The 22,353-nt window shown below is 44.6% G+C and overlaps 1 protein-coding gene across 4 annotated transcripts; it reads right to left on the bottom strand.

Moving 5' to 3' along the window:
• Window positions 1–1,034: 1,034 nt before the first annotated feature.
• On the bottom strand, window positions 1,035–21,692 carry pik3r1 (phosphoinositide-3-kinase, regulatory subunit 1 (alpha)). 4 transcript variants are annotated; one of them, XM_079178613.1, is made up of 15 exons: window positions 21,482–21,692; window positions 20,123–20,745; window positions 10,627–10,719; window positions 10,416–10,490; window positions 10,047–10,178; window positions 9,213–9,414; window positions 8,816–8,901; window positions 4,228–4,429; window positions 3,955–4,135; window positions 3,730–3,855; window positions 3,499–3,641; window positions 3,234–3,410; window positions 3,051–3,125; window positions 2,789–2,959; window positions 1,035–2,405 (listed from the first exon to the last, which is right to left on the bottom strand). In XM_079178613.1, the coding sequence occupies exons 2-15, from the start codon at window positions 20,457–20,459 to the stop codon at window positions 2,216–2,218; spliced, it is 2,190 nt and encodes a 729-aa protein (XP_079034739.1). In that variant the 5' UTR covers window positions 20,460–20,745; window positions 21,482–21,692; the 3' UTR covers window positions 1,035–2,215. The 4 variants fall into 4 exon arrangements, with proteins under 4 accessions (XP_079034739.1, XP_079034740.1, XP_079034741.1 ...); XM_079178614.1 differs by having other exon boundaries at window positions 8,816–8,898; XM_079178615.1 differs by lacking the exons at window positions 8,816–8,901; window positions 9,213–9,414; window positions 10,047–10,178; ... (2 more) ...; window positions 20,123–20,745; window positions 21,482–21,692 and adding an exon at window positions 6,853–7,245.
• Between the last annotated feature and the right edge of the window lie 661 nt (window positions 21,693–22,353).

Genomic DNA, 22,353 nt, shown 5'->3' with positions numbered 1-22,353 from the left:
CATTTCTTCACATCCAGTGATATCGAACGCGTTCCTTTATCGTCTACATTCGTCACACAACGCCGTTGGTAAGCTCGTTTCCTTTTTACCACGAATAGAAGTTGTGCCAAAGACGGAGAGAATCAGATTTGAAAAGAACTAATCGATATCACATCGGGTTAATGTTTGCGTTTCTTTACAACTAATTTGTTACACAAAGATATATTCAACCGTTTAAACTTGACAGCGTGTGCTGAGCATGATTACATTTTAGTGTGGGAATAAAAATATATCTAAATAATGGTTTGAAATATATATTATTAGTGGCGGACGCTGTCGTTTGAGTGATTTTAAGTTCCTCCCCATCGGTTAGACTTAATTAGAATGATACATTGGTAGTTCTGGTGGCTTCATTTAAAACATTTCACGGTGATTATTACCAGTCCACTGGGCTTTACACACACACGTACCGGGTCACTTGGACTTTTAAAGAGCTAGAATAAAAGATGTGGGAAAGAAAATGAAGTGGAGCTGTGGTTACACTTTTCTGTCAAGGATGTGACTGGCACACGTTGAAATATGAAATTAAAGACTATCTGAAATGAGCCGATCCACCCATGTAAACACAGTGATTTTCTGATACAGAAAAATACTAAGTGGACAAATGTATATCGATCTTTTAATAACAATATCCATCAGTTGAAAACACCGGTCTGCTTTTGATATATTCTCGTGTGGGAACATATATATTTTATAACAAAATAAATCTATACCTGTCGTTTTCGCTGTGACGGTTACATTTATGGGTTGTACAATCGCGTCATCTCGCTCCTCCCGAGCGCTTTTCTTTGTCCAGCTCAACAAAGATCTGCGCGTAGCTCTGTAAGAAGTAGTACTTGTGACTGAAGCAGCTCAAATACTCTAAAAAGGCTCTGCCTGAGAAGAACATTAGTTTGAAGAAAAAAAAAAAAAAAAAAAAAAAAAGACTAATAAAATACTCATCTTTTCCATCTTTATACCAGTTAAAGTAATCTATAATAAAGTGTATGTTGCTATTATTATCTTTTAAAAATCATAAGCATTTTTTTTTTTTTTTTTTAACTGTATCTTGGCGTTTTGACACAAAATACCCTCTTGGATATTTACACAGGAAAAGATACTTTTCAAGCAATAAAACAAGCTTATATCGTGGGTTGCGACAGAATGAAACACAATTCTGAAGAATAATGGAGAAAGAATTGCATAGCAGATCAGAATATGACTAAACAGGAACTGATCCTTTTTGGTATGGTGCACTTTTGATTCATGACTTTGCACATTTTCACATATGTACATGAAATATAAGTCCATTCATAGTTTCACCCGCGCCACAGTAAAGATCAAGTTTGCGTCTGCACTATAATGCTCAACAGTGTGAAGGCAGGATGCGGAAGTCTCGTCCCCCTCTGCTCCTCTCATAAAAAGTCCATACGAGTCTTTTTCAAAAAAAAAAAAAAAAATTAAAACTTTGTTTAAAAAGTGCCATTTTGCTACATTTGTCAGCTGATCCATGGTCTGCTAGTGAACAGTTAACACAAGCGAATGTGTTACACAGCCTGCCCCGACGTCACACACTTTCCTGATTCTATGAGTTTTGGTCACATGGACAATCTCTCACACACACACACACACACACACACACACACACACACACACACACACACACACACACACACACACACACACACACACACACACACACACACACACACACGTACGCACACAATCACACACACAAACACTTGTGCAGAAACAGACACACAAAGATGGGAAGAAAACAAAAAAGTGGAAAGAAAACAGCGTTGTGGCCGGTGAGTACGGTTCCGTTAGCAGAGTTCATCTGTTGCGATTAGACATTCCCGGCTGGTAAAGCTTTGAAAAAGAAACAAGCACCGTTAGGAAAAGGCCTCAAATGTCCTCCACTGCGGCAGAGTTCAGCAGTTTCTGCTTGATTCTGTGCTCCAACAAAAAAGCAAGAGAGAAATAAATCTACATTCAGACTCGGGGCTCCTGGTTCGGGCAAAGTCACTGAAATGTTTTCAGGCTTCATCGAGTCTTTTCCTCCGATTTTCAAGTCTGAGTTAGGCAAACGGAGCCGTTTTCTTTTGTTATAAATCATGGGAGTCCCGAGGAACAGGTATCTCAAACTCATCGTGAGGCCTTTTTCTTTGTGTCCGTGTGGAAACATCCGGGGTCCTCACCGTCTCTGCTGGGTATACACCGGGTACGCTAGCGTCACATTCAGAGAGTCATTGTGCTGGACCAAAGACGTGTGCTGGTAGTGAAGTACGAGTTCTTTCAGTGAGCTGTACAGGTTGTACGGCTCGGCGAAGCCGAAACCTGAGGGGGTCTTATTGATGACGCAGTGCTTCACCTCACCGTCCACACTGCAAAGAGAGAGAGAGAGAGAACGGTCACGATCGGTTCCGCTGTCTGCAGGCAATAAAAATGTTCTTTCCGACCGCTTGCTTCTTTATAGAAAACCACAAACCACACGCTATTCCAAAACAACATCAAGTCAGGTGCCCATATATAGAATAATGCAGACTCGGCTTGCTGTAATCATGCCCTCAGTTCATACGGGGTAAGTCATTGCTTTGTGCAGAAATATATCTGAAGCTAGTATGAGGCTACAGCAGTCTCATAGTGATGAAAGAAGGAGTTTTGAACTAAACAGACTAACTTTGGAGGACACCACTTGATCATACAGGGGGGACCTGACTTCTGTTTGTGATTCTGTCCCGTTAACGGCTGTCTGACGGATACGTACACAACGCTGCAGGCGTAGCATCCCGCTTTGCTGCTGTCTCGAACCAGGAATGTTCCGTCTCTCTTGCCCTGGAGGAGAGCCTCCGCCTGTAGTCGATTGATGTTGCCCAGTTTCCAGGACCGCTCGTCGTGATGAGGAAGGTCTTCGTCATCGTCCACCATAGAATATTGACTAGAAAAAAAACAAGGTAAGATGTAAGTTGAGAGGGAAAGGCCTTCCACCGTCAGTTTATTTGTTAAAACTTAATTAAATGGATGCTCACTCTTCTGTGTTCTCGTTCTTGATTCCGAGCCACTCGTTGAGTTTCTTCTGTCTGACTCCCTTCTGGGTCAACCACCTACAGGAGAGGAGAACGTTAGGAACCAGGGCAGAACCAATTTGGTTTTCCCCAGAGGGAAGCATAAAAGGTTTCGGGAGCAGCCCGCTGACGGAGCGCTGTACTCACATGAGGTACTGGTCTCTGGTCTTGCGGAGCTGGATGAGGTCCGGCTTGATGCTGTTCATCCTCTTGTCGATCTCTCTGTAGTCTGCCGCCTGTTTCTTCAGGTCTTCCTCCAGTCTGCGCTTACTGTCTACGATTTCACTAATCCGGGACTTCAACTTCTCGTAGTTGCCCATAATCCTGAAAGCAACAATGACGTTTAATCTCAACATAATTCAACTTTTTATTATCTGTTAATGGTGTTTTTTTTTGTGTGGTGCTTTCTTACCTCTGGATCTCCTTGTCGTTGCCTTCCCTCCTGAACTTCTCAATGTACTCCTTGCTGTACCGCTCTTGTGTTTGGCATTGCTCCTCAAATATCTTGATGGTTTCATTAAAAGCCTCGATAGCCGTCCTCTTCATTTGGATTTCCTGGAAGCAGAGGCACAGGATGAGCGCACGTCGTACAAGCAAACGCGGAAAAGTTCTCGATCGTGGTTGGACTCCGGGTGGTACTCACTTGTGACGTTCTGGTGTGTTCCTCGTACAGACGGTCGTACTCTTTGTTCTTCTCCTGGTACTGCTGGTGGTACTCGCAGAGCTTCCTCCCTACAGCATCTATGTTGTCTTCTTTCACCACCTGATCCTAAGGAAACATCACAAAACAAAAAAAACGTTGCAGTAAATTGCTTGAACTTAAGGCATTGCAAGAGTTGCTAGTTCTAGTTCTAAGCGGACGTCTTACCTGCTGGTGTTTGGAGACGGGATACAGCAGCTTGACGTCTAGCTTGGGGTTGTACTGAGCCAGGGACTCGTTGCGATAGTGGTTGATGAGCTCAACAACTGAGCTGAAGGTCAGCGGGTCTGAGAAGCCGTATTTCCCATCCCGATGGAATATTTTAATGAGCTTGTTGTTTCCTCCTTTCCTGTAGACAAAGAAAAAAGGAGCAAAACCTGTTAAAACTACATGCCGTGAATAAACAAGATGCTTGATAAGAGGAAGTGATTTCAAACTCACCTCAGAGTCAGAGTGTAGTCGCCGTGCATCTTCGTGGAGGCGTCGCGCACCAGGAAAGTACCGTCCGCGGTGTCCCTCAGCTTCTCGTTGACCTCCTCCCTCGAGATGTCTCCCCAGTACCACTCGGCGTCTTGCAGCGCCATGTTGTTGTTCATACCGTTGTTAGTCACAGGCGTGGGCTTGGGTGGCTTCGGAGGTAGAGCTGTGAGGGGGGGAACAAAAAGAGGAAAGAACACAGAATGTAAACAAAAAGGTACTAAAATGTGTCCATGTTTACATTAAAACGGCTTCTCAACTTGAAGTGAACGATTGATTTTTCTGGCGCTCGTTGCGACTTGTTTAATGAGGCTCTCGATCGGCATCGAACACATTCTTTAAAAAGCAGCAGAAAACACAACTGGAGACCAAAACGGGAGATCCACTACATTGAATGTAGTCCAGCATTCCGCACAAGCTCTGTGACTCTCTCTCTCCTCCCCCCCCCCCCCCCCATTGATTAAATAGGGATGAAAAATTGCCTCCCCTCTCCAGCAGAGAGGCGGTAACAGCGAGGCGGTGGGAGGGGACATGAAGCATGAGTCAGGGAGAATGAATTTCATTCAGGAAAAGGAGATTTCTGTGGCGAAATATATAGATTTTCATGCAGGAATAAATGAATGACCGCGATGCATACTGATCATGACAAAGGGGAATAGAATGGATGAAGCAATGCAACCGTGAAAACCTAATGCAAATACCCAGCTTTAATCCTAAATAACCAGATTCTGTTAGATAATTAACATTAACTGTGTACTTAACAATCAGACCATTGGATCTCCTTTTCCTAATGCAGCTTTAAGCAGCACTGAGAGTCAGATCTACATTGTGTCTATGTGCGATAATCACGTGATGGAACATTTTAACGACTGCTGGTGATCTAAAATCAACACGTTACATCTGCAGTGGCTGATCACAAGCTGGTGGTTTCACAGTGACGCTAGCTAAGGTAGCGGGCTATTTTTAACCCACAAATCTGCACTGCCTTTGTTCATTCCCTCTGCACATTACACCACCCTTTACTGCTACAACGGACCTCGCAGGACTCACAGAGACCGCAGGCAGACGGCATGAAAATGCAAAAGCTTTACAATCTGTGCAGAAATGCAGCGTGCCATCTCTAACCACAGCTAGTCGTTTCCGCTGCACCTTTGCCTTCCAATCGCATCGCATTTCCTCTCCGGATTCGAAGAAATGTATCGTTCTCAACCCCACATATACGTGGACAATCCAGTCTCAACGGTGGCTCTCCGCAACAGTTCCACAGAAGACACATTTCTACAGATGTACAGCTTGCATATTGGATAAAAAATAAGTTCCTTATACAACCACCAACACATCTATTTGAAAAGCCATTAAGTGCAGCCTGCTCAGTAACGTGTTACATCACTTACCACAGCCAATCACACGGGGGGTTTGTCACCAACCACTCCTGCATCTTTCATTTCCTAAGAGTGATGAGGTCATTCTGAAAGCCCATTGCCTTTTACCTCCTACCGCTTCAATTCTTAACAACACTGCAGCTTGACGAAAAAAAAACCAACCCTCATTATTCTCTCTGCAGCACCCGACGTTACGTCCTAGTATGCATCCATCTCAAACGCGCCAGTCACTAACGGAGGAAAGAACGGACCTGCAGCCTGTTTCCATGCTTTTCCTCGGTCATCCTCTCCCTCTCTGTCGAGCTGGGCTGGGCTGCTCTCTCTCTCTCTCTCTCTCTCTCTCTCTCTCTCTCTCTCTCTCTCTCTCTCTCTCGCTCTCTCTCTCCCCTGCAGGTTGCTCAGCCCCTCCTCTCGGCGTGTGTCGTGCGGAGGTTTAGTCCGGCCCACTGCTGGCACTCAGACAAAGCCAGCTCTGCTGCAGCAGCACGTACGCAGCTAAATTATAATGCTGGGCCCGGTTAGCGGCACCCAGAGCTCCAAAATACGCCTGTAATCCCACAGCGTGACACTCGGCATGACAGAGATAACTCTCTTGATTTCCTGAGCGAAATGAAAATAGACCTAGTTTCTTGGTAAAGTACAAGGATTCAAGTGGAGCACAGTGCTGCTAGGTTCAACTAAGGCCTCTACGTGATTAATTTATGAAGTAATACCACTGAGCAGATTAAGTACATATCAGTGTATTTAACAAAAAAAAAAAAAAAAGGTATAAATGTCAAAGTCCTTGATCTGAATTGTAAGGAAAATCCAGCATGTGACGATTATTATCTGTAGGGTTTAAGTTCTTATTTGATTTAAAATAAACTCGCCCTCCTCCGCTGTGGACGCACACGTTCCTGTTGGAATATTAAGTCCGAACTGAAGCTCTTTACTGAACTCTTAAAATTCATAAAACTTGCCTCCGAGCAGAGCTCAGTTTTATATGCAGTCTGTGAGAACAGAATAAACGGCATCAGCAGCGGCCCGAGGCGAAACTGCTCACCGACAGCTCGGACTCGGGGGCTCGAAGGAAACAAAAACCTATTTTTCTTGTTCTGGTCCTTCTGTAAGCGGCGGCATTTGTGTCTTAGTAGAAACACACTAGACAATTTAAAAAAGACAATTTAAAAAAAAGACAATTTAAAAAGATGCAGAACATCAAACTTACGTTGTAAGCTGTGCATGTTGTGTGGAATCAACAATCTCTTCTTTGTATCTTCTGTTTTATTCCCAAATTGTAAATTAAATCCAACAGAGTTACTTTCAAGTCCTCCAGTAAAGCTCCATTTCATAGTTGAATAGTTAAATTCTGAACTCTTAGAAAAAGGTAACACAGCTTTACTCGCTTCTTATAAGAAATCCAGGTAATCCGCTCGGCGTGAGGCAGGTGCAACGTGCGACTTGTCTGAGCGGACTGAGTGAGTTCCTGCTGTGAGTGTGAGTGAAGGGCTGAGTCTCTCTCTATCCTCCTCCTCTCTGAGGCCTGCTCGCATGGAGGCAGATAGTTAATGATTAGCTGTTGCTGCCCTGGTGTCAGTGCTGCCTGTTCTGAAAGCAGCCAGTCGTACCAGCTGTGTGTGTGTGTGAGTGTGTCTCTCTCTCTCAGTCTCTTTGGTTGGTTGGTCGGTCGGTCACTCCCTCCCTCTCTCTCTCTCTCTCCCCCTCTCTCTCTCTCTGTGTTTGTAAAGGAGGAGGCAGGGGGAGTTCAGTCTTATGATTAACTTGCAAAGTTTCAAATATTTGCTGAGCTGGGCACTTTGAGGCAGGGAGAACATGTGGAGATCCAGGCGCAGGAGGGGGGAGGACGGAGGGGGGGACGGAGGGGAGGACGGAGGGAGAGAGTGTGGGGGGGGAGGGGGGAGAGAGTGGCCCTAGAAACTAGAAGCAGCCCTCACTTAACAAGAAGCGCTCTGTGGAGCAGGCCGACTTTCCAGCCAACCAAATCTAAGTGGGCCTTTTGTCGCTTACTTAAAATAGGCACGCAGTAACTGGGAGGAGGCACACACACACGCGCACACACACACACACACACACACACACACACACGTATAGAATGTACATGTGTATTTACAAAGTAGGCTATTCTTCCTCTCTCGTCTTGTGACCCGGTTATCTGTAAAGACAGGTGACTGAAACCAGCTAGGCACAGTTGAAGTTTGTTGTATGTTTGACTGGGTCCTGTGTTTATACGTGTGTGTGTGTGTGTGTATAAAGAACTAAAAAAAAGTGTTTCACTGCCTGGCCGCCCTTCAATCCATCCATCCATCCGAGTGCCAAAGTGCCCCCGCAGGTGCAAATTACTGACAGCTGAGAGTGGCCCATGCACAGGCACATTATAAATAGACCTAACAGGTAATAAAATGTTTAAACAGCCACAGCCAGTCCAGGGCCAGCCAACGAGCGTGCTTTTAACTAGCACTGTAAAAACATAACTGTGCCACGCAGCGCTCTGCACTCACACAAACCACCAGACCAGCTTCATCTATGGCAGACCACCGCTGCACCGGCCATGAGACCCGACTTTGTGCAGCTCCCAGTTTGACGTGTTACACAGTAATAACATCGCACGCGAACAGAAAAAAAAGAAATGTCATGAAGATTTTATCAATCTTCTGTTCTCACACCTACACGGACATTTGTTCAACGGAAACTCACCAGCAACCGCCTTCATCACGCTAAAGTTAAAAGAATTAAGATAAAGTTGGACCCTGTATCCAATACATTCTTATGGAAACTCTTTCATAAACTCACATTTATTTCTAACGAGGTCATTTGCAAGCTCAAAAAACGTGAAACATTCTCTAGCAGGTAAACCTTATGGAACATTGTCGCACTGATTCAAACAGGAAATGACCATGTGTCAGTTTGTTACCACCACAGTGTCGTCCACGGACATCTACAACTGCTGCAGTTGCAAGTCTCAACATCTTTCTTCAAAGCTATTAATAGCTCAGACCCGAGGGCGTTCAGCTCTTGTTTTAGGCCCTGCAGAACACACACAACCGCGCTCTGCACCCAACAACACATGCTACATACCCAACAGCAGCAACGCTCATTTCATTCTAAATAATATTCGATCAAAACAAGCATTTCAAACTTTGCGGAAAGAGAAAAATGAAGTTGTTAAATACCTGGAGCTGACTGACTTTCACTCCATTCACTCGTCACCAGAACCTCAATGATCTTGATGTGAGCATCCAAGCTGGGTTCACAACTGCTGAAAAAACAAATAAAAGTTACATAAAGTTTGCGTTTTTACAGCGCAGGTTAAAGTCTCTGCTGCTCTGTGCTGGCTTCAATCTGATGGTAATTCAGGCTTAGCTACTTTAATTGCGCAGCACAGCTGGTAAGTAGAAAAGCTCCAGCCTATATAAATCGTGTGCAGCTAAAAAAAAAAACCCATGAGTGCCTGACAGTGTGTGTACATGTGTCAGCCTAAATGTGAGTGCATGTTTGAGAGTCTCGGCGTTGCATGACTGAGCCTGCACACTTGTGCAGATCCCTTATCCCTCAGACCCCGACACCCACCTGGTGGCCTGTTGTCTGAAAAGCACGGGGCCGAAGATCTCGCCCAGGGCTCTGGCACTGAGCAGGTTCTTGGAGCCGTTTTGGCACACTCTCGAGAAATGCCTGAGCAGACAGTGGAGGGATAGCCAGTATTGGGGAGGCAGGCTCGGGGTGCTGCCGATGCGACGTAGTAGCTTGGCACATTCCTCAGGATTCCCCACCTCTGTTGAATAAGACGAGAGCAGGCCCGAGAGGTCAGCGACACACATGTGAAAAAAGTGATCACGTCAAAGATTCGGAAGAGGAGCGTAAAGTGAAAGACGTTTCTTTAAAAAAAAAGAAAAATGGAGAGACGGAAAAAAGCACGTCATGTGCAGATGGGTTATGAAACCGCAGAGAGATTGTGTGGTTTGACAATGAGCGTAAGGTACACTGGGAGGTGATTGGCTGCTGAGAGATGCTAGAGATAAAACTCTCAGGCTTGTTTTAGTTCCTATTAACCACAGATATCCTGTTTCTGGCCATGTGACAGCGAGAGAATGCAGCGCTTCAGAACAGCGTGTGTGAGTTTGAGTTTCTGTGCTTGCAGCAAAAAAAAGCAAGACAGACAGAAACTAAAGTTAACAGAGACAAAAAAAAAACTCTAATTACATATTTTATGGTTTTACACTTAAAAAAAAAAAAAAAAAAAAGCAAATAAAGTTAAAATATAAAAGTCTTCTTTGAGGGCTAAACCGTGCTGATGAGGTCTTGTGGTTTTGTGTTCAAAGTACTGAATGTTCATGTGCAGAGAGGTTGCATTACGTCGGTACTTCTGCTTGATGGTGAAGATGTGATCTGTGCGTCTGGTCTCACCTTTGGCAGTGTGGACCATCTGAGTATATATTGCAGTGGGGATGACGGGCTGGGGAAGATCCTGCAGGTACCGGCGCAGACCATCACACAGGACGGGAAGTTCCACCTGCTCCAGGTCTGGTGAGGGAGGGTCTGAAGCACAGAACAAAAAAAACGTTTGAAAACTTAAAACTCTGCAAAACTACATCATGCATATTCAACCACGATTGCAGTAGAGCCTTCAGAAACCCTTTTACTTTCCTTTCTTTTTTAACATACTGTGTACGCACACATTGATTATTTTTCTATATGAGACTTCCTCTTTCTAGCACCTGTCTTCCTCACTCGACGATCGGGAACATAGAGCGATAAAAAAAAAAAACTACTTACCACATTCAAAATACTGTCTGACTTCAAGTCCACCACCAGCAGTAAATGTTCGATATAAAGTGGGGTTTTCCAGACCTGCAAATAATCACCGAAAACACAAATCATTATCTGTTTCGACTGAGAAAACTTCTGTGCAACCGGTCGACAAAATGCGATAATAAAAACACAGTCAGCGTTAACAGCAGGAGAGCGTTTCCTCGGTGGAGCTCACCTTTCCTCTCGATAGCTTCCAGCAGGCTGGCCAGCATGGGGGGACTGGTCTCTGGGAGGGAAAACTGCTCCGTCAAGTCCAGCAGATAGAAGCCTGGAGGGAAGAACAACAGACAAACTGATGTTTAAAAGGAGTACAGGGTGCTCATATGTAATCGATGCAGTCATTTAAAAGCAGTGAAAAATGTAAATCATAACCCCTGAAAACCTAAAGATACTAGTTCATTATGAGAGTATTAACAGTTGAGAAGTTTGAACTATGCATGTTTGTTAATATTATATAAAAATGATTGCCAGTAAGTACACAATGGCTGATCACTTCGATGATGTGATGTGTGTTACGCAATGGGCTGATGGGTGTGATAAAGTGAAATGAGGGCGTTGTCTGTCTTCCATCTCTGTCTGATGCAAAGAAAATGCCAATGTGGAGGTAATAATAATGTCTACGAGAGTCTATCGTCTCATCCTTTTGGCCTCCGAGGGGATTTCATTTGCTCCATTTCTTTCTGGAGGCGAGTGGCGACGATGACTGGATGGATTTTGTTCACGGTTTCGGTCAATTATAAGTCGTATCAGGAAAAAAAAAAGCACAGAAAATGGAAAGTAAAAGCGGCCCATACACAAATGGAACTGGTCTGCTAGTCATCACAAGTTGAGATGAATGTTTACGTAAGCTAATTTAATTTAATTCATCTGAACCAGCGACGGGCCGATTGGGTGCGTGACTTACACGCTACAGGTACGAGGGGCAGAGGAGCGCCTTCACAAGTAAAAAAAGTGAGTATTTACAACAGAGCGATTCAGGAACACGGGAGGTGCTGAGCACTGAAGTTAGGGGTTTGGTGGAAATAAGCAAATACCCCGTGATATGAGGGAAGCCAGGTCTCAGTTTGTCCTTCAGAACTTTGCACCCAGGTGTGGACATGAAAGGATGAAGGGGTTGGCAGGGATTTTATTTGGATTTGCAAAGGCGTATTTTGAAAGGGCGCTGCACTGAAAGGCTCGACTGTTCCAACACAAGAGTCTGCAGTTTTCAAAAATGCTTCAGAAACTATGAATGGAAGCCTTTCTAGTGACCATATTTTTCTTTCTCTTTCTCCCTTTAAAAATTATTACGAATTTTTTGAAAATCGGGCGCATCTACTGGTCCCCATTGATGCGTGCGTGCTGCTCATTACCGAGGAACTACCCTGTTCCACCGCAGAGGGTTCAATCAAGCAAATAAAGAACCGCTTCATCCAAATCCACATCCTCTCTGGCCAGCGCAGCGCACAGGCTGGCATGTTGCGTGTGAAGAAAACTGGATTACCAAAGTCCCTCTAACCACAGCACACACACACACACACACACACACACAACTCCATGTAGGACAACTGGTCATCTGGAAGACATTATTGGAACCGCAAAGCGGGAGGGGAGGGGAGGGGAGGGGGTTTCTCAGAAGCAGTGAACTTTGAGATGGAACACCAGAGTTTCCCTAAATAGAGATCAAGACACGCAGTGCTGCCATCGCACACCTTGGAAGCGTAACCTTTCTCCCAGACGAGATACCTAACACGGCTGCCATTCCACAGCCAACCTTTTTCTGAGAAACTCAATTTACAACCTGAACCTAAATTTACCACCAACACACACACACACAAAGATAACATTTCTGTCTTTATAAGAGGTTTTAAATACGGCAATTTGTAAATACTTAAGACACATCTATAAGGATTAAAGAGCGCCGTATTCAACAGTAGGTTCACGTCCACCTTGCGTGTCTCTAGATTGGTGATAATCGCTGTAACAAGAAGACCCTTCAAAGAGTTCCAACGTGTTTTATTTGTTTATTTATGTATCCGTCGGCCTCTGCGCGACACGGGTCGGGTCGGGTCTGTGAAGATAGAGTTGCTTCTTGGTAGAGTCGACGATGCGATAGGAATTGTATCACGTAGCGGACGGAAAAATGGCAGAAATGTTACGAGCTATCGGTGATGATGCACGAACAACGCCCCTACCGGCCAGAGCAAAATAACCACCGAAACACGTACAGAAATACACCCAAATAATGTGGAAACATTTGCAAAAAGTTCATTTAAGCAATGATAACAATAACTAGAGAGCTTTCTCTGATGTCGTGCAAACAGGTAGAGCAAACTTCACCACGTAAACACACTAAAGTATAGCGCGCATATACGACCGATGCACGTTCTGCAAGTATAACCAACGCCACCAACGCACTAAATAATCGTATTTGTCGTACTGCAGTGCGACTACAGTCGCGACGCAATGTACTTCTGTTGTCTTGCTTCGTTTTAGAACAGCTGATCGTGAGACTTTTTTTTTTTTCAACTGAAGGGTGGTTTTTGTGGCAGTTTGGGAAAAGGAGAGCGAGGAGACAAGGGGCCCCTTGGACATGTCTCTACACGCCTGCGTTTCTCTGGCAGACCTTCTCATGATATCCCAAAAGGCCTCCCGCCAGTCAGTAGTCAGTTAGTCAACCACAAGTTGAGGCAGTCGACGCAGCTGCCACTGGTGCTGCTGTGGTGTGTGTGTGTGTGTGTGTGTGTGTGGGGGGGGGGGGGTTACAATCTCCCGGGCTGAAAAGGTATGTCTGAACCGAACAGACTGCAGACTGTGGGCAGGACAGGCGTGGGTCACCACCGACACACTAAAGATAGCTCACGCTCCGGATAAATTTAGAGGGTCTACTCAAGTAACCAGCATTTTCAGGTTACACCATTTCTTCTCGTCTGAGAAAAGGTCTAGCTGAGGCACGCCAGTAAAAAACGCACACCACAGCACACAATCGAGCAAAGAAGTGCATCACAACACAACGCGTGTTACATGTTATAATATTCGTCTGTTCAGTGGAATGTATGAAGAAGGGTGCAGCTGATGTAAAGCGTTAGTCAGACTTTCTGAGAACTTTCATGAACACATTTCCAACTGAGGCTCTAACATGCTTTAACAGGTTTACGCTATAATACTATAAGACAAAGTCTGATACAAGCTCTGAGCTGAAGCATGTAAAATATATTGTTAAAAAAAGGAACAGGCAATGTCTCCTCCTGCAGGGTGGAAGATGCAGTGCATAAGCTAAGCAGCAGCCAATGAGGACACTGTTGCTACAGCCTGACAATTAACCCTATAAAAGAGCAGAGCACCGATCAACACCTACACACACACACAACCAGGTTCCTGATGTGCAATTAACTGTCAGTTAGTTTTATAACAGGCTACATAACAACAGGTGTACTGAGCAACTACTACTTGCAGAGAGGACACATGCAATGCCTGGAGTAGAGTCTGCAAGCCTGGATGTATGAGTGCATACTGAGAGACCTGTACAGTGGTATTTGTCTAGCTTTTGCACCAATGCAGATGGATTTTAATGATTTTAATATCGGTGAATTTGATGCGAGGGGTAAAAGTGTTTCTGTAGTCTGTTGAATAAAAGGCAGAATGTGGTTCGTATGTGAGCATTTTCCAAGTTTGTACCACCTTGATACAGCACTTCTAGTGGCGTGTGACAGGAGTGAGACGGCTGTTTAAATGATGGGGGGGGGGGGGTGCTGGAGCTGCCCTTCTCCTCGGCATGGCGGTCTATACATGTTGAGATATACGAGAAGGTAAATGCTTCTGTTTTTAAATAGTTCTTACCTGCGCGATGACCCCGACTAGGAAAATAAAGTTCCCCCGGTCTGAAATAACGGAGGCCGTCTGTCTTACTCGGGGACTTATGCAACAGTCCAGCGTGGATCCTCCCCGTCAAATACGTGACATATTTCAAATACCTTTTCCTTCGACTTTGTGCTGCTCTCTTATCGCACCTCTTGTCTTATTGCACCACTTCTTCAAGTCTAACAAGCCTCTCTCTGTCTGTCTCTCTCTCAGCCTGTCTCTCTCTCTCTGCCTGTCTTTCTCTCTCTCTCACAGCCTGTCTCTCTCTCTCAGCCTGTCTCTGTCTCTCTCTCTCTCTCTCTTCCTGTCTTTCTCTCTCTCTCAGCCTGTCTCTGTCTCTCTCTCAGCCTGTCTCTGTCTCTCTCTCAGCCTGTCTCTGTCTCTCTCTCTCTCTGCCTGTTTCTCTCTCTCTCAGCCTGTCTCTGTCTCTCTCTCTCTCAGCCTGTCTCTCTCTCTCTCTCTCTCAGCCTGTCTCTGTCTCTCTCTCTCAGCCTGTCTCTGTCTCTCTCTCTCAGCCTGTCTCTCTCTCTCTCAGCCTGTCTCTCTCTCTCTCTCTCAGCCTGTCTCTCTCTCTCTCTCTCAGCCTGTCTCTGTCTCTCTCTCTGCCTGTCTCTGTCTCTCTCTCTGCCTGTCTCTCTCTCTCTCTCTCTCAGCCTGTCTCTGTCTCTCTCTCTCTCAGCCTCTCTCTCTCTCTCTCTCTTAATCCTGCTAGCAGACATGCTGCGACTCTAGTAAAGAAGATTTACCTATTTAGTCTCTGCACACCATCAAGTAATGAAACGCGTTTCACGCACACAAGTCAAGGATTCATCCAACAGCGCAGTTAGGACAGAAATAAAATAATCTAATTACAACGTTGATTTTATTGAGCCCTGAGATGACATTACTTATCTTTTTCTGTCACGTCACAGAACAGCAACACATTTATTTGGTATAATTACAGCAGTAGAGGAGGCGTCATTATTTTAGTTTTTTGGGGGATTTTCAGATTGAGCAAAGAATAGATTAGCCAAGAGAACATGAATATGTAACTATTGGTAGTCAATTTCAAGTGTAAATCGAAAATATTCTTTAGATCCAGCTTGTCAAATGTGAAGATTTGCCATTTTTTAATACTTTAATGTGATAGTCAACTAAATATCTTTGAGCTTTGGACTGCTGATCCGTCAAAACAAGAAATTTAAAGAGAACATCTTAAGTTTAAAGGGAATTTGGACGGTATGTTCACCGTTTCCTGACATTTTATAGACAATCGATCAACCGATATAATCGAGGTGAGTAATTCCTGTTTCACACGCTTTTGAAGAGAAGGACGAGTGTGTGTTGTCGTAACGCTAAGCGACAACCACAGAAAACAAAAGCAGCAACTCATGTTCTCAAAGTTAAACAAGGGATTACAAGAACATGACAGACATTTTATGACCAAATCCTCTCCGTGACACAATCCGATTGTCGGAAACTATGACAAGTCAAAGATATATTTAAGTCCCGCTCCAGTCTGACAGATTTGCCGCTCTCCTCACCCCCGACTAATGCTGGCAGCACGACGAGCTAATGCTAAACAACGAGAATGTTCGACAAACTGTTATAATGTTCTAATAAATAAACCTAAATTAGCTTCATGCCCGCAGCATGTACGCTGAACACCGACGGTGTAAAACAGCAACCGCTGGGGTCTCATTCAGTGTGCAAACCTTTTATTGTGCACATGCATTGTGCACCAAGTTACTGCAATCAGCATTTAGCACAATACTGATTCACCACAAAGCTACAAATCAGTCTACCCACGCAGTCTGTGCGCAGCCCTCCACCAAAGAAGCGCCAACACATTCCTGCCTTCAGCCTCACAGGAGGAAAACATCAGGGCTAATAAAAGAAAATCATAAACAGCGTTCATGCTTCCAGTAACTTGGATGGATTAAGCGATATGCGACCGTCCTTCCTGGAAAATAAAAGTCGTGTGTGTAGTAGTAAGTAGGGGTGTCGCGGTTCTCCAAAATCCACGATTCGATTTCAACATTTTTTTCCCGCGGCTCTGCCATTTTTAGACTGCGGCATAGCCACATGGGCCACATTTGATAATCAATTTCATATGTAATAACGTGTTTCACCAGTTAATTGGGAACAAACTGTTACACAGTAAAAAAAAAGAGGGTCCACTAGAGAGCAGGAGGGTACTGTGTCACTGATTTCTCAGAGTTTACGAGGTACCTGAACGCACCATTAGAACCCTTAAAATGGTCTGAAATCAGTTTGCAGAGGGCGGTTTGGTTTTTGCGGGTGGGTTTGAAAATGTGAAGGTCAGTTTGATGGATTCTTTTTATTTAGACTCTAAATCGTGACGCCTCTAGTAGTAGGTGTGCACGTATATGTACGAGCCAGAAGAGAGAAGTTCATTCTGAGCAGAGAACAGCGCTGTTAAGAGAGAGAGGCCCGGAGAAGGAAAACTACATTATCTAAATCTGCAGCCATGCAGCTCTCTCCCAGCAACCGTCTCCTTTGTAACGGCTGCTCGCTTCCTTCCAGTAGCCCCGAACGACGACTTCAACCCAAATGTTGCCCTATTGCACAAATATATGATCAGAAGATCAACATGTTTGAAGATGATAGAATGTGCTTCTGAAATGTACTACAGTCATATTCATCGCAGAGCTTTAAAATGCGTTTTTTGTTCGTAATGTACTATAACACATGAAAACTTGATGATAAGCCTCAGACGAAGATGAAGTCTGATGGCATCAAATACTTTCCTGAACAAGACCGAGCATGTACGGCTGAACCTTGTGAGAGCATGTAGAGCAACGATCGGTTATTCACACCTTCATCTCCGACATTTGGGAAGAATGTTGGAGATGAAGACTGTTATAAACGGAGAACGTGTAACCACGTTAGAGACGTCGAAATACGCTACATGGTCACTGAGCTTCATCAAGATTGAGAAGAGTATCACCTTCCACCTTTTGTTACTTTGATAAAAACAAAAGCTGCTTTAATAAAATAAATAATTCTGGATTTCTGTATGCAATTAAAATGTGAATAATGGGGCCTTCAGACGGGCTTCGTTCTATGGGTTTTTAATCTCAGAGTTTCTTTCTCTTGGCGGGGCCCAACACATGTATATCCTCTCAACGGAGGGGCCCAGAGAAGGAGCAACACTTTAATGTTTAAAAAAGAGAGAGAAGGCTGAGAGCTGGAATGAGGGGGAATAGTTTCCCAGCCCTCTCTCTCTCTCGCCCTCTCCACATCTGCTGCACTCATGTAAACCCCTGTGGCTCAGAGAGGAGAGGCCCCTCCATTCCCCCCCCCCCCCCCCCCACCACCACAGTTCACTGTAGGAACTATCAAAACATTTAAAAAAAAAAAAAAAAAAGAGGAGGAAGAGGGGAGGGGAGGTGGAAGAAGAAAAAAAAAGCTGAGGAGTAGGAGGAAGGGAGTGAGTGAGATCCCTTGGTAGTGGGCAATAAATCACAAACACTCTGGGAGCAGCAAGAGCCCTGCCTCCATCCCAGGGCCCCTCTTCAAAGCCCCCTTGAGCCCGCAGAGCCCCAAGTCCCTCCCAGTGCCTCCCCCACTGTACCCCACGCTGCATCGGCCCCTCGACCAAGCCCCCAGCTCTGCTCCAATCCTGATCCTTTTGCACACTATCCCTTGCACGAACCCTTTAGCAAGCACAGGGGCTCGCTCTCTCTCTCTCTCTCTTCCTTACCCATAACCTGGGGGCCCCTTCCCCCCCTCTCTCTCCCTCTCTCTGTCTCCCACAGCCCGGGACACAGAGACTTTTCTTCTCTCGGTGCTACATTCACACTCGCTCCAGGCTCGGCGCTGCCACTCAACCACAACACAGCCATTCAACACATGCCCCCTTCATGCAGCTCCCTCGCTCGCCCTGCAAAAAAAAAAAAAAAAACCCACGGCAAAAGAATTTCACAATCGCACCACAAAGGGCAGAAACTAGAAACCTGGCAGCTACAGCTGCTCTTTAGGTGAGCAGAAAAGCCGTGAGCGCACATTGGCGCAAGCCGCAGCGTCTTTAAAAAGACGCGAGTTTTTAATTGCAGTTCATAGTTAAATGAACAGCAGTTAAATTGATTCAGAAAAAAAAAAAAAGGGTAATTTTCATACGCAGCCATCTTGAAATTTGCAGAACTTGAACAAACCGTGCTAAATACAGACTACAAACTACAAACTGTAACTACAGCAAGGCACTACTTTTATTGTTTCTCGATGCCACGTAAACTCTTTTAGCAAAAGATCTTACTCGCAAAAGGAACGGTCCGACTCGTGACTTGTTTGCCTTCTCACGCAAAGCAAATAAAAGATTGATTTCGTGGTTTGTGTTTGTTGAATGGTGCATACAAATTGGGTTGATTTGAACTGCTCGCCTACATGTGTCAGAACTTCAAAAAAAGAGCTTCTCATGAAGAAGTGTAAATGAGTTTTGTCCAAGCGAGGCCCTGTCGCTTTAGCAGCAGACTGTTGCTAATTTAGTCGCAACATTATCATGAAAATTAAACAACAAAAAGAGCCTGAGGGTTTTTAATGACCAGCGAAGAAACTGAAAGATGTAAACAAGACATCTTTGAGGATGTGGGGTCGTAGTTTATTTCAGTCGCGATGGAGCTATACTAACTGTTCCCCGAAGGCTCTCAGAGCACTTTGCCTTAATCACCAGTATTTAGTGATCTAATCATCTTTCTCAACACTGGCGAAAGGAAACGCATTCCCTGAAGATGTGCCTTTGTGGAGAGAACCACAGATGATATCCACTGGTAGCATATGGCTGGCCCCGATATGCTCTGGTGTACTATAGCCTGGACAAACGCCAGCATTGTCCTCGGGGACCGAGTTGGTTCACATCCAGTGCAGCTGTACAGCTCGGGGCAGAGACACTTGTTGTCAGAGGCCGCAACTGTTCTGCAAAATCAGCATTTTTCTCACACTGAATCCCAAATGTGCGAGTTGTTTACGTTTTCATTCAACAACCTTGCAAGAAGAAAAGTCATTTAACCATCAGACTATATAGATTTCACATCTGGTAGGCACAGCTGATTCTTTCCTTTACCCTTCGCTGCTTCCACCATAATATTTTGATCTTCATGCAACATGAATTCTCACTAAAGTTACGTTTTACTCGAAAAAGTGCACGTTACAAATAATCTTTACAAACTCTACAAACAACTGAAACGTGACAAATAACAGCAAAAGTTAACACTGTGTCTCAAACGTGGCGTTGTGGAGTTCACATCCTGTAGTTTTCACCGGCGCCACAGAAGAACAATTAGGATTCTGTAACAATATGTAAACATGTTACGCTATAGCTTTTATTGAGGAAGTCTTATGTCTGCATCCAAAACACAACATTTACTTTCGGATGTAGTTTAACAGACAATGAGTGTCGTATCCCACTACATGCATGTTTCAAAGTAGTCACTGGAGTGTTTGGACGGGTAATAAAAAAGTTACTTTTACTTATCGGCGTTGTTGTCTCGTCTCTGACGTGTCGAGGTATACAAGTATTCTGCATGAAATCTGAATTAGTGCTTCCTTTGCAATTTGTAAGAAACGGATATGCGTTACCCACAAAAACTAAATCCTCTTGATCAAGAACGGCTGAAATCATTTCATTATCCGATTCGTAGATTGACAGAAAATGAATCTTCTACTATTATGATAATCAAATAGTCAAAATGTTCTGGTTTTCCTATGGTTGTAAATCGATTATGAATTCTATTTCTGACATGCGATAGAATAATTGTCCGGTTATTCTACATTCTTTGTCGCAGGCCCACTTAAAAGAGTTAAAGAGTTCTGCCGAGCGGTGTGGAACTCACCTTGCTCGGAGTCCGAGTCGGCCTCCGCCCTGAAGCCCCCTGGAGCTACAGGTAAGGGTCTGAGGGGCCTCGGCTTGGGCGTGGGCGGGGAGATCCTCTTCTTTCCAATGAACTCCACATACGTCCCGGGGAAGTCGCCTTTCTCCTGAGTGGTTTCGTTGAAGCCCGGCAGCCAGCCGATCTCGTCCGGCCTCTGTTCCAGGCCATCGGTGTACCCAAGAGTCACCAGCGCTCCTTTGCTCACCAACAGTATATCCCCCACATGCAGGCTGATGTCCTCCTCCCGCTCCTTCTTGTAGTCATACAGCGCTCTGTACTGATATCCTTCAGCGCTCATATTGATCACTTTTGTGTCAAGGGTGCCTCTTCCGAAGATTCAATGAACAAGGTTACTTTTCAGGTTTCTCTGACTATGTTTTGAGTCCAGCTACACATTTGCTAGTTCAAATGCACGTGTACACTTCCAAGAAAAACCTCCTGCAGCTCTGTGAGAGACCACACTATCTAGCTCGTCTTCATTCTTTCACAGTTCCTGTCTCTCGTGAATGATCTGCGGTTCTCTCGGTGCGTGTACCCATCAGAAGATGGCCTGCAGCTTGCAGCCTTGAGAATGCTATCCAGACCTGTAAGATGAGAGCAGAGGCCATTACGAACACATTGCATAAGACAATTACAGCTTAAGGCACACTCAATGCTGGGATGCACAACTAACATTTACCCTGAATTAAGACAGCGATTGTTCTGCAGAAGAATCATTGTGGATGTTACACTGCAAGGGCAGAATTTATATTTAGACTAAGAATGCACAGCCTACTGAATACTTGACTCAGTTATGTACTGCATATATATACACTTTTAAGTTTTAAGTATACCAATGCATACTATCTACAATAGCAAATACTTTATTAATGCAAACTCAATTAGTGATCAGCTGTTTTCTTAAGGGCATATTTAACAGTTTCTGGCACACAGTGCTAACATTAGCATAATCAGCCACAGCTTTAATTGACTACGTTAATTGTTCTATAACTACATGGAAACCTCTATGCGAAGTTTTGCAAGAAACTTGTGGATTTATAAAGTGATTTTTATGCACGTTTGAATCGAGTCCAACGCGGTGACGCTACTGAACCAATGTGGAGGACGCAGAGGGGAAGAACATGGCTGATAACTTAACCACAGGACGAGGAAAAAAAGAAATGAAAAGCTAGACGTTAACTTAAGTTTAACTACCTTCAAGGGGGGAAAAAAATGCAGAGACCTGACACGAAGTGCAGCGTCTTACATTAGCACGTTTAACGTTCACATTCGCGAGCTTAGTCAGCGAGATTAGACAGAAGTAAGCCTGACGTTACATACCGAGTCTGCATGGGTCCAACGAGTCCTCTTTAACGCTTCCACTGCGTTAAACTTCAGAGTTTTGCGGGTACTTTCAAATAAAACAGAACCCTAAACATGTCCTCTACAGGGCCGGTGAAAGAAAAAACATCCCCTCGCGTTTGAAACTTGGGTTTAACGTGCAGAACAAACTGTTTTAAAACCTACTCAGCCCGTCGACATAACGGCACGGTTTCCTCGTCCAGAAAAAAAAAAAAGCTCCCTCTACTCTGAACGTCTCCTCCGCGGCCCACAAGGGGGCGAGACCAAAGCGAGGACGCTCATTGGCCCCGTGGCGCTGTCAATCATTGACGTCACTCGAGCACGACCAATCAGATTCTCACTAGTGGCGTTCACGCCCCACGTCCATGTACTCTGGCACGCAACATGAAACACCGATCAAAATTACATAACTTTCCGCACGCAATGTAAACCGAAGTCCTTTTTGGTTTATGTTATCAGCATAGGGAGGATTATTTTCACAATGTAAAGATATCACTTTACACTATAGGCAACTCTAGACAAGCACTGCAGAGGATATGTGAAGAACAAACACTAGTATAGAATAGCTCCATGTCTTTGTTTTCTAAGTGGTGTAAGTTATGTGAGAAATAACTTGATATCCATAACAGAACACAGCAGGAAGTGAAACATGAACAAATGAGTTTTCTGTTACAGCCAAGAAAGCACAAAACCATGCTTGAGGTTATTTATTCAGCGCATAGTTTTCAGTTTTTTGGTTGCTTTTTATAAATCATTACATGTTCTCAGTGTGGAAGGTCCCAAAATCTCACAGAGTCACCATCTGAGGCGCATGACTGTGAATGTGGGTGGCCTAATTATGGTCGGGGAAA

The sequence above is a fragment of the Pholis gunnellus genome (assembly GCF_910591455.1).
Source record: "Pholis gunnellus genome assembly, chromosome: 18".
In the NCBI taxonomy this organism is placed as follows: domain Eukaryota; kingdom Metazoa; phylum Chordata; class Actinopteri; order Perciformes; family Pholidae; genus Pholis; species Pholis gunnellus.
Note: the sequence above shows the minus strand (reverse complement) of the source record. Positions and strands in the feature narration are given on the sequence as shown.